The sequence below is a fragment of the Phyllostomus hastatus genome, unplaced genomic scaffold (genome assembly GCF_019186645.2).
Source record: "Phyllostomus hastatus isolate PE091 unplaced genomic scaffold, TTU_PhHast_1.1 phas_contig_159, whole genome shotgun sequence".
Taxonomy (NCBI): domain Eukaryota; kingdom Metazoa; phylum Chordata; class Mammalia; order Chiroptera; family Phyllostomidae; genus Phyllostomus; species Phyllostomus hastatus.
The window spans coordinates 25,511,874-25,527,204 of NW_025333640.1; the positions used below are offsets into that span (position 1 = coordinate 25,511,874).

Here is a 15,331-nt window from a genome sequence, read left to right on the forward strand (position 1 = left end):
CTTCTTCCAGGCTCTCTCTGTTTCTCCCTTTTAACGCTAATCCCATTCAGAATCTTTCGGTTGGTTCTTAATTTCAAAAGGCAAGTGGAAAATCACAAGGGAGTTTGTTAAAAACGAGGGAACTTCCAGCCCCCGCCTGTAGACATTCTGCCTTCTAGATTTGAGGTGGCCTAAGATTACACATCTTGAAAAGCCCCCAGATGATTCTAGGGAAGACTGTGCAGGGACCGCAGTGGGAGAATTAGCAAGATAGTCTTCGTTTCATCACCTGGGGCCCTATGCTTTTCTTCATTTTCCAGATCCTGTATTAGTTGAAATTCTCTATTATATCATTACTTTTAGTAAGCCTTTAAAGTATAAATAGCTTCTAATAATTATTTTTATTAGTCTAGCCAAAAAGTCTGTTACATTTTTTTTTCCATAAAATACAGGACACATTTTTCATTTTCACCAATAACTTTATTGATTTGGATATTTTGAGTGTGTCGGCTATCTCTTGCTGTTGGCTTCTAGTGGGTAGAGGCCAGGGGTGCTGCTAAACATCTTGCAACATAAGATGGTCCCACAGCAAAGAAGTATTTGGTCAAAGTGCTAGCAGTGCCAAGAAACTTCATAAACCATTCTCCCATGCTTGACCCAGGCACAGCACTGCCTCCATACACTGCACAAATCACTTTCTGCGTTTCAGTTGTGTTTCTACCTTTCTTGAAATAATAAAGTATAATACACCAAAAATGTTGAGTATCTTCTTACAGCTTCAATGTTTAAATGGCTGCACAAAAATTTACCAGTTTTGATAATTTTTTTTAAATGCACCTGATACAACAGTTGTCACAATGCAATCTAACAAAACTGTTTCGAATGAAGTTAAAGACAACAGAGCAGTACTAGAGCCATCATACAGAAAAAAATGTAACGGCCTTTACATTTTTTCATAACAATTTATATCCTAATGCAACCCAATACTTTAGGAAATAAATTAAAATTTGTTTAGGGACATAAAGTGGAAATTATGTATAACCATATTCGGATCTTATAAGTTGTCCAAGTAGCCAGACAGTATATCTGATAAGAGTTTCTTCCCCAGATTTCTAGTCTTTCTCCTCACTGTTTTGTATAATATGTCTTTCCCATAAGAATCTAGTTGATAGCAGGCTCCTGAAAATACAAGATTAAAAATGTTTTTTTCTGAACATACGAACCAAGTACCAAAACACTAGACTGTAACAGCTGTAAATACTGAAAATAATTGATGTAAGTGATTTCCTAATCAACTAACGCACACGAAAAGTTACAAAACTCCCTGGAGACTGTAGTCGGGGCGTGTACCTGAGCCACGAAGGCAGATCGGGGGGGCAGTTCTAGGTACGTAGGAGCCATTCCTCCAAATCCTGCTTGTCACTCAGGAAAACTGGATGTTCATGCAGGTCCCCGCCTTGAGGGGCTTCAGCCCCCATCTGGCATGCCATGTGTCCTAATGCACCAACTTGAACCCCAGGGCTGTGGTAGCCGAGGCTACAGCAGTTTCTCAGTGTCTTCTTGAAATTCACTGTCAGAATCAGACGTGGCAGTGGGGCCGTGTATTACCGCACTGGGTGGGTCATTTATGGAGACATATTTCCTCTGATGTCATCACAAAACTGCAGGTGGCCTTCTGTGCAGGTGAGACCACTCACAGTCGGGCAAACATGGTCCGTCTGCTCACCAGCGTGCCACCAGGGCCTTGGCTAACGTTGTCATCCGGCTTTGGTCTCCCTCTGGTAACCCTCAAGAAACCGTGTTTGGGGAAGTGGGGATTCCATTTGGATGGTGTTGTGCTCGCACCGAATTAAACAGATATTCCAGCGATCGTCACGTGACCTAGGGAGAGGTCTGCAGCCTCTCCCCCGTAATTTTCATCACATGCCTTCCGGCCTGCGTAAATAAATACAAACAGATGTCTCATTGAGCAAATGTGTTTCCACAGGTTTCTCTAAGCCCCTCCTATGCACATTTTCTGACCCTGGCACCACTGACAGGCCACTAGACTGGAAACCACCAAGGCTGAGTGTATCTACTGTGTCTACCAGTGAGAATCCTAGGCAAGCCAGTTTATCTTTCTGGAACTTTATTTCCTGTAATTTAAAATGAGGACAGTAAGCTGGTTTTGTGTGTGTGTGTGTGTGTGTGTGTGTGTGTGTGTGTTCCTTCTGGCTCTAGAAGGCCGATTCTGTTAGGCTGCTCACAATTTTAGAATCAAAATGTTGAATTGATGATGGTTATTAGGGACAGATCCCAGCATTTCTCTGTGTCCCCACCCATTCCCCAAGGACAGACCAGAGTCAAGGGCAAGTATATTTCCGGTCAGTCCACCCACAGAAAGGATCCCATGCTGCCGTGTCTAATTCAGGGACACTAACTGGGCTCGAAAACTAGGGATGTAGATAAGAGCGCCTCTTTTCTGAATCCTAGCAGTGTGTGGTTCTTCTGTGAAGGGAAAGAGGTAAAAAGCTACTTTGTTTTTGGTTCTTCCCTTTTTCATCTCTTCTTAGACTTTCTCCAAGTTGGAAGTGATAGGGCGGCCTGCCCTCTGGGACCACATTTGGCCTGATGCTTCTCAGAGAGTGTCTGTCAAAGGAGGGCTGGACCGAGCCTTTAGTTGTTTTCTTGGTAGACCAGCCTGGCCCGCTGGCATTCGGAGTGAAACCCAACACCCTCGCTCTCTGATTCCCTTAAAGCTTGGTTGGACAATGGCGGCCGCAGTCATCCCATTAATCTAACCTGTACAAGGTCAAAGGAGCATTCACTTGTTTGTTTATTTGCACTTCTCTTTCTCTTCATTCAGTCAGCACTTACTTGACACCGACTGTGTACCATGTAATAGAATGTATAGACAAGCTCTAAGCACGATAATCCAGAAACAAAACAAATACAGAGTATATCATTATGTCGTGCATGGTCCTGTGCTCTTATCTGTAAAGGGCGACTGTTTGATCCTGAAAGAGAATTTCTGACCCTAACTGTGGGCCCAAAGAAAATATCATTAAAAGGTAGGAATTCTCCACAGGGAAGGTCGCAGGCTTGTATCATCCCCATTCAATTGTGGAGGTTACAGATGATTATGGGGGTTAAAATTTTTGTTTCACATGGTGTGTGACTTACAACCACACCGTCCATTTGAAAATCATAGCATGAAATTGGCCTTAACCCACATCAGCAGAGAAGAACTGACCCTACTCAGGGCCTCTGCTCTGGTGTGGCAGCGTGGGCCGTGGGCCACGCCGTGACACCAGCAGGGGGGCATGCCGACACCAGCAAAGCCATCGGTGACACCCGTCAGCAGAGGCGCACTGTTCAGAGCCGCGCTAAAATGACAGCGTGCTGGCAGGCTTTGTTTGCGGCGGAGGGAAACCTATCTTTGGAACACAAGCAGAATGCTAATGGCAATTTGTGAGAAGAAACAAATAACTGGTTTTGTTTCATCTCCTCGTTGCAAATGGGATGTTACTTGAAAAATGACTCAGTGTCTTAAAAGTGAATTGTGGAGTTTTTCACAAAGAAAAACTTTCGGAAATGACCCAGTTATCTCTCCCAAACCTCCCAGGTCGTCTCCAGGAGGCCTCCGCGGGGCTGCTCATCTCCCGCCTTTGAGGAGAAGGGCTGACTTGTTCTCACCTAATTGTGTGTTTCCATCCCACACGGGAAAGGAAAACGCAGACTGTAGGGAATCACTGAAAATACAGTGAAAAGGCACTTGGTGTTTGCATGGCCTAAAATTTTCTTTTCAATGAATGAGCATCGTATTTATTAAGGCCTTAATTACTCTCTTGGACTTTTTTTTTGTAATGTAGCTAAATAACATAAATTTAAAGAAGACTTTTGAAACTTAAATGGAAAGCATATTCCTCTAAAGATTTTATTCAGACCGCTGTGCTGAGTGAGCTAGGCTCTGAGAGGGTCACCGGAGCTGGCCTTTACTCTGCAGCCGAACACCCGACGGAAAGCAGCAGCTCCCCTTCGAGCCAGAGCCCAGAGGTCAGGCGGGTGTGTGCGCCCTGCCTGGTGCTGCTCCCCACCGGGCGGTAGGGACAGCTCCTCCCAGCACCGACCGAGACCTGCCCACACCAGGCGTCACCAGGGTGCCTCGGGAGGGTTCAGTGCCAACCCTGTGTACCAAAAAAAAAAAAAAAGGCTGGATGGAAACATGAGAAGCAAATGCAGGAGGATCACTTACTCAAAAAACACCATTTGGTTTGGCTCAGCTTTATCTGGGAGTTTCCAAACCAATTCAGCCTGTATCCCTAAGAGATCCCAGCCTACAAAAATAACTTTTTTCCAAGTGCAGGCATCATTGACTACTCTTAATTCTTAATTTAGACTCATTCTGATAATGTCAGTGAAAGAAAATGTGGGTAATTTTTTTTTAAATAATGTAAAATATAAATAAACAGGAGTAATATTTATTTAAAATGCATAAAAGCTATAAACATTGACATTTGTTTTTTCTATTCTCAGGACTAATTAATTAATGTACTTGTTGTGCCCATCCTTTCTGATGTTGGTGTTAGCTTCTAACCTGAAGACTCTTTTAAAATTCTGCTTGTCTACTTTGCCTTGCATTTAGAAGATGTTCTGAATACTACAGTGATGATACACAGAAATACAGAATATTTTCTGTGTCATGCAAATTGTGAGAAATGCGCTTTTGTACCGGCTCTTGGGCTCATTGTCGTGTGTGTGGTCATCCAGCTCACCAGTCCTTTCTCCTACTAAGCAAACATTTTAGTAACCTTTAACTTTAGTTACAGTCTCACCATCGGTAGTCTCAGCGAAACCTGAACTTCCTTGTCGTGTAATGTCAGTCATTACTTGTAACTTGATTATATATAAAATACAATGTTAAACAATAGTTTTTTAAAAAAAAATTCAAATTACAATGAGGAAGCTCTAAGTAATTACTTTATAGAAAGAATATCAAGCTAAGGTTTGAATATTTGGGAGAATATTGGTGTGGAGATAAAACCAGCCTATATCGTCTTCCATTCCATTCCATAGTTTTTATTTCTTTTGTGCACAAATGTTAAACAATCCTGACATTGAAATTAGGCCCCTTCCTTCCTTGCTTTAGAATTCTGGAACCCTCCACGTTCTAAGGTCACTGGATACGGTGAAATGGACCGAGACAGGGAAACTGGCAGGAAAGTAACAGCCAGCGCCATGAGGGGAAAACAGAATAATGGAAACGTGCCTGAAAAGTGACGTGCAAAGACATGTTCAGGCATTTTATCTTGAATTCTTTAAGAGCTGATCTTCTGCTGAAGATTTTATAAAGAAAAATGCCATTACCTAGTGTAAATAACCTCCTGATATGTCTGTTGGGTAAACTCTTGTACATAATATAATATATTGGTGTTGGAGATAAAACTTTATGATATAATATATATTATATTGCATATATGGTGTTGCTGAAGGTGGATCCTGCTCGGCCGACCTGCCCGCTGGGGGAGGTGTGCACGGCCCTTCCCGGGGGTTTTCTGCCCAGCGCGTGTTCCAGCATCTGACACCTTCTTTTCGGCCTGAGCCCATTGAGGACCGCACTCGGCCTTGGGAAGGCACTGTAAATTAAGCTGGGTGCCCTGGTCGAGTTCCAGGTCACTGCCTTTTGCCTCCTTCTCATGCCTTGTTCACCCCTGACCTTGTTCGAACAGCAGCATTTCTCCATAAAACATCCTTAATGAGACTATTTACCTTGCATACCCAATAAGATCCTGCTTCGTGTAATAAATTCTCTGCTCAAACATAAGCCAAGAAGGCAGGCAGCTCTCGCAGCTGTTAAAGAATTAACTTTTTAACTGAGGGAGGGACCTTGAGCTGGGCAGCCACAGCTATTTTCCTAGTGCTTATTTCCCTTATTTTAAATAGAGTATAAAGTAAAGGAAGATTTTCTTTCTCTTTTTTACTTATTTGTCTGTGTTTTGTTTAGCATACACACATCGCTGAGTTATTCCCAAAGAATAAGAATTTACAAAGCAGGTAATTTTCACGGTTGACCCTTGAACACCGTTGAAAATCCACATATAACTTCTGCCTCTCCAGAAACTTAACAGTAGCCTAATGCTGACAAGAAGCCTTACAGTAACAGTCAATTAACATATTTTGTATGTTATATGGATTATATTCTTTATTCTTAGAATAAAGTAAACTAGAGAAAAGAAAATGTTATTAGAATCATAAGGAAAACTGCATTCACAAGACTGTGTGTATTTCCCGAAAAAAATTTGCATGTAAGTGGACCCGAGAGATCCAAGCTCATTGTTCGAGGGTCAACTGTATTTTCTAGAGAACGCTCATTTGGCTTCAAAAATATGTGTGTGTGAAGAACTCAACTATTATTTGCACTGGAGCTTACAAACTTTATTTTCAGTCAGAAGAAGCCAGTTCTTCCCACTCTCCGCATATAGTCTATTATTTATACAGACTGACTGGTCTCATTTCTGCCTCGCTGGGTGTCTCCGCCCGTCAGAATGAAGGCGCCCTGAGAAGGAGCAAAAGCCAAAAGCCCGGGTATCCGACACGGCAGCAGCCCCCGGCCCCAGGGCACAGGGAACTAGAGAGAAAACACCTCGTGTTATACTCCCCCATTGAAAAGACGAATCTCTTCAATACTGCTGATCCAGGGGTACCCTGGCTGATAATTCAGACGCCACTGGAGCGCTAGGTCCTTGTCACACCCCTCGGACCTCCTGCTGGGACATCGTCTTTAAACGCAGGGGGCTTCTCTGTGCTGTTTGTCCATATCCTTGCAGTGAACCACCTGCCCCAGCCGCCACAGTGCCGGTCAGCGCCGTCCTCCTCGGGACCCTGCGCAGCGGCGGTAACAGGGGTGCCCGCTGCGCAGGGCATTTACGAGCATGAAGTGCGATGGTACTTTTTAAAGATGCTGTCCTGGCCCACGACATACAGATTCTCAATTAATAATAGCTCGTTGCTATTGCTGTGTTCCCCACTAATAAAATGATAGAAACTCAGGAGTAGGAGAAACCGAAGAGCCCACTTTAAATACAAAACTGAAAGTTATAGTGGTGACGCTATGTATTTAAAAAGGTCGGAGTGACCGCTGGGGGAGGTGGTGGAAGGTGGGATTTTTTGTTTGTTTTGGGGTTTGTTTGTTTTTTTTGTTTTGTTTTTGCGTGGTGTTGGATCTCAGGCATGCAGCCTGAGATCACAGTATTTGCCCTTAGAGAAAGTGTTTTGAAAAACAGTTCTATAATTGTGCCTTACCACACTGAGAAGTGTAAGGGGTTTGTTCCTGTCTTTCAGACAAACGCGAGCCAGAGTAGTGCCTTCCAGGCAGATGGAAGGCTGGCCTTACTCACGTCCACTGTACGGCCCCTGCATCCCGGGGACCCCTTCAGCCCCGGTCTTCTGCCCTGGGGCAGGACCGCGCTCAGGTGTGCGGGATACCTGCCCCTCTGTTCCTTTGGAGTTCTTAGAACAGAATAGCATGTGTTCTTGCCAGTAATGCACTGCAGGCTCTTTCTGTAACTCATTTCCAGAACTCTTGGACAAAATTACCCTAACGTCTGATCTAAGTCCCTTCTTCTGCCCTTTAAACACTTGGTATCGTATCCTGCCTTCCGTGGAGAGAGAAAAGAGACGCTCACCGTGATTTGGCAAGTGCCTGGAGTTTTCAAAACTGCAGTTTGATTTCTCATGTCCCTCCCCTTCTACCCCCCCCAAATAAGTCAGTCCCAGTCTTTTTCCACCTTTCTCTTTCTCATAAGCAATCTTTTTGCCCAGAGCTTTGGGAGTGGAGGAGGCTTTGTCGTTCTGTCACTCCCCTCCCGAGGCCTCCTGGAGGCAGCTGGCAGCACAGCAGTGGTGAGGGCCACACAGGAGCCTGCTGCCCCCACCCCGGCCACAAGGCCTCAGCAGCCTCCCGGCTTCGCCACTGCTTGGGGCTATTCGGGTCTTCGAAGCAGTGCCCGCAGGAGCTCGGGAGCTGCCGTGTGGGCTGAGCCCGCCGCTCCTCAGCCCAGTGGCAGCCTCTTGATTTAATACAAACCTAGCTAAGGTTCCTAGCTAAAGAACCTCTGGAAGGTTTCTCCATCACCACGAGGCCATTTCTCTGACATCCTGTCTCCGCCTCTTCTGAGATTCCTTCTTGGTCTCATGCCAGCCGGGCCAGAGCTCAGGGACGGGCTGCCTCACCTTGGCCCAAAAAACACTCTGGCCCAAGATGGAGACCCCCCCCCACGCATGTCCTCCTGTGTGCACACACATCCCCGGGTCCGACTGGCATTAAACAGAAAAAAAAGGAGGGAAAAATGTTGCTAAGTATTGGAGAAGAAAAAAGGATATAATTATAGAAAATATAAATGCCATAAAACAATAAAAAAGGATATAATTATAGAAAATATAAATGCCATAAAACAATCAAAAAAGGATATAATTATAGAAAATATAAATGCCATAAAAGCAATCATAGTAATTACTCATCCGGCTAGCCTCAGAAGAACCTAGCAGGGAGATGCTGGCTCTGCCCCTTCTGACTTCCTGTCTCCAGCAGGGAAGGTGTCACTGGGCGTTGTCTTCCAGAACCTTGCTGCTGCCTCTGCAGCCTCAGTGGACCCCTATTCCAGCTCCCTCAGATTCCCTTCAGTCTCTCTGCTCAGATGGGGAGTCTCAGGGACGGACTCTCCTCTTCAGGATGCCCTTGATTTCAGGTGGCTTCCCACACAGGAGATTGGCCCAGTCCACGGGGGCCCTCGCTGTGGTCTGAATCGCAACAAAAGCAAACTAGGGCATGGTGAAAATCAACCCCGAGAGTACAGGAAAGGGGGAGCTCCGTGGAAACATTAAAATCGTGCCCCTGCCGTTGTCTGACTCTGAATATATTGTTAGTACAGCTGACCCACAACACACCATAACTCCACAAGCCGAACCACTTTCTCGTGTGTGGATGTAGCTTCCCCGAGACTGTCTCTCTGGGCCTGGCCCGGGTCTTGTTACCCAACAGTGCACTGCTCACAAAACCAGCACGTATCCACGCAATGGGCGGGTAGCAGTTACATGCTCAGTAATGGGTGAGTGTACCCTAGAAAACAGCAACAAAGTTATCTTTATTAGAGATATAAAGATATCTGTGGAGATTATACACACATGGGAACTTGACATATGGAGATGCATTCATTTGGAATGACTTTTCCCCCAGGTTTACTGAGGTTATGATTGGCCAATAAAAACTGATAGGTTTAAGGTGTTCAACATATTATATGAATGTGGCTGTGTGGTAATGACCACCATCGAGCTAATATGTAACCTATCCATCACCTGACAGTTTTACCATTGTGTGTGTGTGTGTGTGTGTGTGTGTGTGTGTGTGTGTGTGTGGTATGGAGTCCCTTTTAAAGTAGTCAGGGGTTGAGTTTGAGGTTTGCCTTAGCATGTTTTCTATGCTAATAAAATCAATACTTTGATTTCGTTGATTTAATTTGTTAAATTATGTAGGTTAATGTGAGATTACTTAGAGATACTTTTTTAAAACATGCTCTTTTCAAGTTTTTAACCTCCCGAGGAGTATTTATAAACGATGGCAGTGCGTCTTCATTATTACCAGTGGAGGAGTTGATTCTCTGTTCTTGAAACGACAGGGGCCTGGACCCACGCCCCAGTCCTGTTGTGTGTATCAGTACAAATATTAGTGCAAACGAGAGAAGTTTTGCTGCTAACCCAGTTAAGTGTCTGGAAAGATAACACTCCTTCTTCTGGTTTCGTGACAGAAGTGCTCGGCCGTGTCCCCGACTCTCGGGGGGCGGGGGGGTTCCCTCTGGCTCCAGAAAGGCAGAGAGGAGCCGTGCGAACGAACAGGGTCTGCAGAGTGGGGACAGTGCTGTTCTTGGCCGGAGGGTTAACGCCAGAGACCACCTTCGGCCCGTGGACGGGAAAATACGTGTTTTCCTATGATCCCAGTGCGTCCTCTCTGTACTGGTTACTGCCAAGACCTGAAATTGCACGGCATGAGGAATTTCTAAAATGACAGAATTCTTTCTCACTTTAAATGTTTCCAGTGAAATGTCGTGACTGAAAACATTCTCTATCAGCCTTTTATTCTACTTTAGAAGGGGGCAGGGAGCTATACTGATTACCTGTTTCTGAGCCTAAAGAATCTTTAACTGAACACACTTGAGAAAGACAGTGACCCAAGTACCGTGAGAACCCGTCCATGCCACCGCGTTACTGGGGGATGCAGGAAGGATGGAATTCCTAGGCAGCTGCCATTCTGCCACGCCAGTACCAGGTCCTATCAGCCCGAGGAGGTAGAGCAAAGCAAAAAGGAAGTCTGGCCACGCCAGGTTTCCCGGCTTTGGTGAGTCTCGAGGTCCCCACTGGGAGTGTTCCACAGTGTTGGTAGGGTCCCAGCGGATGCTCCTCATTGGCTGTTTTGCACATCGTCCGGGAGAGGAAGCAGGGCCTCCCCATTGTGCAGCTGCTGGGAAACAGTTCGTGGAGAATCACTAGAGTTCTGTCTCCCAGCAAGGCCAGGAGACACTGGCTGTCAAGATGCTGCTGGTAATTGAGGACTTGGCATCTGAGGGCAGCCACTACCCATGCATTAGTGACTGTAACATCCAAGTAGGGCAGGTGAGACTCTGTAGGTGTGAGTGGGACTGGGAGACGTTTATGCATGCTGCATACGTGTGCGCTGATGCAACTGGTGCTGGCAACTGAGCAATCAAGAGTGGCACTGGCTGCCTGGGAGCATGCATGCCCAGCCCAGTGACCATCAGCTCCATGTTCCAGTGAGTAAGGTGGGGGGTAGTGATAAGAACCCACATTTATGTTCTGCTGCATTGGATCATGGAAACCTGCTCATCAGGTATCTTTAGCTAAAGATTTTCCTCTGTAATTAGCAAACTTAATTATCCACTTGGATTTGAAGCCTGTGCTAACCCAAAGTATTAAAAAATACAAATGAGAGCCCTGGCTAGTGTGGATCAGTGGATTGAGTGCTGGCCTGAGAACCAAGGGGTCCCTGAATCGATTCCCAGTCAGGGCACATGCCTGGGTTGCAGGCCAGGACCTCAGTAGGGGGTGCACAAGACGTAGCCACACACTGATGTTTCTCTCCCCCTCTCTCTCTTTCCCTTCCCCTCTCTAAAAATAAATAAATAAAATCTTTTTAAAAATATGGATGAGATCAAGAGAAAAGGATTCAAGGAGAGAGTGTGGGACATTTAAGGATGAGAGTGTGGGCTCTGAGCCATAGCGGGGATCCAAGCCCAGGCCTGGCTGCGACCTTGAAGCACTTACCTCCCCACACTTCACTTCCTTCCCCTGAGAAATGGGAATCATACGACTAATCATAGTTTTGAACTGTGCTTAGCACATAAGTGCCCAGCACGTTTAGGTCGTTTTTATTTTAGTGATGGCGTTTTAAAAGCACCAACTCTACAGTGAATCATTATATAATTAGAAATTTTGAAAAGGAATACTAATTAATAACTCAAACATTTTATTTTAAAACATTGGAAACTTACGTTTCCTACATGGAAGTAAATTAATACTTAACATTTGTAATACTTACTAAAATTTGAAAATGAAACAAATTCAGCCCACAGACATTTCTGGAGTACCCCTAAGCGCTGAGGAGAATGATGGTATAGAGATACATATGACGTGACCAACTTTCAGGAGCTGTAATTTCAGAATACAGCATGTGTTAGAGAAGCAGTATGAAATCGTCAAGCATCTTAGGAAGGCTCCTTTGAGCCATGTAAGTATAATTTGTATGTAACCTTACATCTGTGCTTTTAGAAAAGATACTGGATAAACACACTTGGCTGAAGAACCTGCACACTGATGAGAATATTTATTGTTTTGAACTATTTTGAGTAAATAAAGATTATCATTCAATTGCAAGTGTCCCACATACATTCAGAACATCGCAGCATAAAGTCAAATGTAGCCGAAATGCTGACATTATGTTGCTAGTCTGCTCGGTAGGTTATGCCGTGCTCCAGGCCGAAGCTTTGTGCGTAAATATTAGAAGAAATATTAAGCATTCTTCTTCATTGTATTTCATAGCACTGACCTTAAATTGGCCATGAGAACAAACACAGCATTCATTATAGACCTCAGGCCTTAAAAAAAAAAGTGAATTGAATTTTGTAATTAATTTGCAAGCAAATATCACTCTTCACAAAATTTGAAAATATCACCCTGGGCTCTTTCTAGTCAATCAAATTGTGGTTATCATCAGATTGAGTCTTTTACAAAGGATGAGGGCATTTTAATGAACTGGAACATTTTTAATATCTGCAAAATTATGGGGAATAATGGAAGTAACATTGAAACAGCATTTCGGATGTTACTAATGATTGTCAGCATGTTTTTATGTTTCTCTTCCACTTAGACCCGTGTGACTAGGAGAGGGATGCACTGCCGCCCCCATTGTTCATAGGAAGATCAGTTGCAGCTTAGAGGAGAGTCGATGTGATGCAGAGGCAGGCAGTCCCGCGGGTCTGGTTCCCAGGTGACCAGCGTGTGCCTGGCAGGGGATTCCCAAGCTTTTACACAGTCAGCTGCACGGCATTTGGGATTATCTAGGTGTGTGTTTGGTTCTTTTCTTCTCCTTCTCCGTTTGATCTGGTATTTGAGGCATTTGGCTAATTATTTTTTCTTTTGTTCGTTCACTCCTTCATTCATCAGAAGTATCTTGGTGCCCTACTGTGTGCTCAGCGGTGCTGGCCGTGCTTTGTCTCAGGCTCCGTTAGTATGTGTGGTTCGATACGCCTGCCTTTCATGCGGACGGTTCTAAAAGTCAGATGGTTCTGCTTCCGCTTTTTTTTTTGGTCAAAGGAGATGTTCTGTAAGAAATGAAGTGATTGAAATTTTCAAGTTCTTTTACTGGTTTTAAACTCCGTAAAAACAGGAGTTACATCTTGTTCACCTTTTAAGCCCATCCCCGTATTTAATGGGTGTGTGGCAGGTACACCGGCTGTCACACAGCGGGCTGTCTTCTATCTGGACTGCTCAGCGTTTCTGTGGGGAATGCGGTTAATGTTAGCGGCTGTAACTATGAACATGAATGATTACTTTTAAAATCAAGTTAATGGGTGTGGCACAGTCAAGTACTGCGTTACATTTGTATCCCGGAAATTCCTCACGTATGTTAGAACTAAGTAGAAGTTGTCTGGGTCTTCCAGAATGTTTAAATAAATTCTTTTTAAAAATGGAAAACACAACAATGGCGGTGTAAGTTATTCCCATAGCCCTCAGTTCTGGGCTTTCTCCCCTTTTTATCCACTGGTTAATCTTCCCCATCTATCCAGCTGCCCCTCCACCCCACCCGCCTGCCATCCACCCCAGCCCCCGCCGGATACCTGCCAGTGTTCCCTTCCTCCTCCCCGTTCGTCCATTTCCCACAGTCTAGTCTGATAGCCCTGGAGGGGACTGTGAAAGAAAGCCCCTTGTTATTGAAGTCAGTGCTGCTTCCTCGGTTTCCACCAAGATAAACACAGTACTTACGTATTGGCCCAGATCTGGCACTTGAGGAGTAAACAGGGCACTCTCGGTCATCAGGCTGGCTGGGAAAACAAGCAGAAACCAGGGCTGTTCTGGGTACATCAGAACATGCGGCCGCTTGCACACAATATCTTCTCCTAACAATCTGAAGGGGGATTCTTATGTAATACTATGCAGTTTCATTAAGTGCTAGGCTATGCAGTATGTAAATTGCTTACTTACATCGAGAACATGGAATGGAACAGATTTGCAAAGGTTGTCCTTGGTGCGTATGGGTGTAACTTGCACCTGAGTCTTTTGAAGCATCGGTTCCTGTGCGTTTACTAGGTAGCCGTCCAGTGTGGAGTCATCTGGTGTCTAATTTCTTCCCATGTGTTGTGCTGCTGGGGGCTCATTGCCCTCCCACTCGCACAGAGGAAGTCTGGAAATCACTTTCGCTGGGTGTAGCACTTGCCAGGGCAGCACAGGGGCGATGGAAGAGGAGGAACAGCCAAGTCTTGTGTTCCTGCAGTCCACAGTACGCTGGGGACAGAGGGCTGGCAGCATTCGCACAAAACAACTACTCTGCCTACGCAGGTGACTGGGCAGGGACGGCAGCAGGAGGAGGGAGGAGCCCCAAAGAAGACCGGGTCAGAGGGCCAGGGAAAGCTCACGAGGGGGGACGGGCCACCCCGAGGTTGTCGGGCTCAATCAGGCCGCCCTAGCGACTGCTGGCGCCTCTCTGGTGGGAGAGCGGGAATTAGTGATGTAAGAGTTAGCTGAGGTTTAGCACACAAAATGATGTATCTTCCCCCTGAACCTTATCTCTGCTTTATCTGATCCTGGGCAGATTTCTTAACCCTTCTGGTTTCCTTTTGTTCATTATAAAATGGGACTCGGAATAGTCCCTTCTCCTAAAAGTGTTAAATCGGTTAATTTATGTAAAGCACTGGGACAGTGCCTGGTCCTAGAAAAATATGAAAAAGATACTTTTTCTCTTAGTATCATTAGTCGTCTTTAGAGGAAAGGCAGGTACACGTCAGCCAGTACAGGATGGGGCGAAAGTAGGTTGACAGGTGTGAGGACACAAAGCAGCGCTTATTCTTGGATTATTATTTATCACTTATTGTATTGCTTTCCATACAAACAATCGTAAATCCACGTTTGCCCCATCCTATAAACGTCAACGTTTGATTGTAATGTACCTCGTGCAGCGTATCCCTGTTATTATTTTAATTTGCTCATGTGGCTCATAATTTTTTCACAGCCCGGAAGTCCAAGAAGCTGGGAAAGTTAAAAGGGATTCACGAGGAGCAGCCGCAGCAGCAGCCCCCGCCCCCACCCCCGCCGCCCCAGAGCCCCGAGGAGGGGACAACCTACATCGCGCCCGCTAAAGAGCCCTCCGTCAACACAGCGCTGGTGCCCCAGCTGTCCGCCGTCTCCCGGGCCCTCACGCCTTCCCCCGCTCTGGTCCTGGAGAACATCGAGCCCGAGGTCGTGTACGCGGGCTACGACAACTCCAAGCCCGACACGGCCGAAAACCTGCTGTCCACCCTGAACCGCCTGGCGGGCAAGCAGATGATCCAGGTCGTGAAGTGGGCAAAGGTAATTCCAGGTAGGACCGCCTCTCCTCTCACGGTCTGCGTCCTGAACGAGACACATCCAGGCAGCGCATCTCACCGCGTCCATCCTCGGGGTCGGAGTTAGCTTCCTCTTCAACCCCAATAGCACATTTTTAAGTGGTTGTCAAACTAATCACGTGTGCAGCAAAAACCTGGGTAGCAGGCTCACTTCCCCTGAGCAGTTAGAGTTAAGGGTTCTGTTGTTGACATATCATATAATTCCT

General features: G+C 45.6%; 1 protein-coding gene across 2 annotated transcripts in view; it reads left to right on the plus strand.

Annotated features, from left to right (window-relative positions):
- NR3C2 (nuclear receptor subfamily 3 group C member 2) overlaps positions 1–15,331 on the plus strand; it is a 292,292-nt gene that overhangs the window by 222,733 nt on the left and 54,228 nt on the right. For both annotated transcript variants that reach the window (XM_045830979.1, XM_045830980.1), the window contains exon 5: positions 14,753–15,100. In XM_045830979.1, coding sequence (XP_045686935.1) covers positions 14,753–15,100 — 348 coding nt within the window. The remainder of the gene's footprint in view (positions 1–14,752; positions 15,101–15,331) is intronic.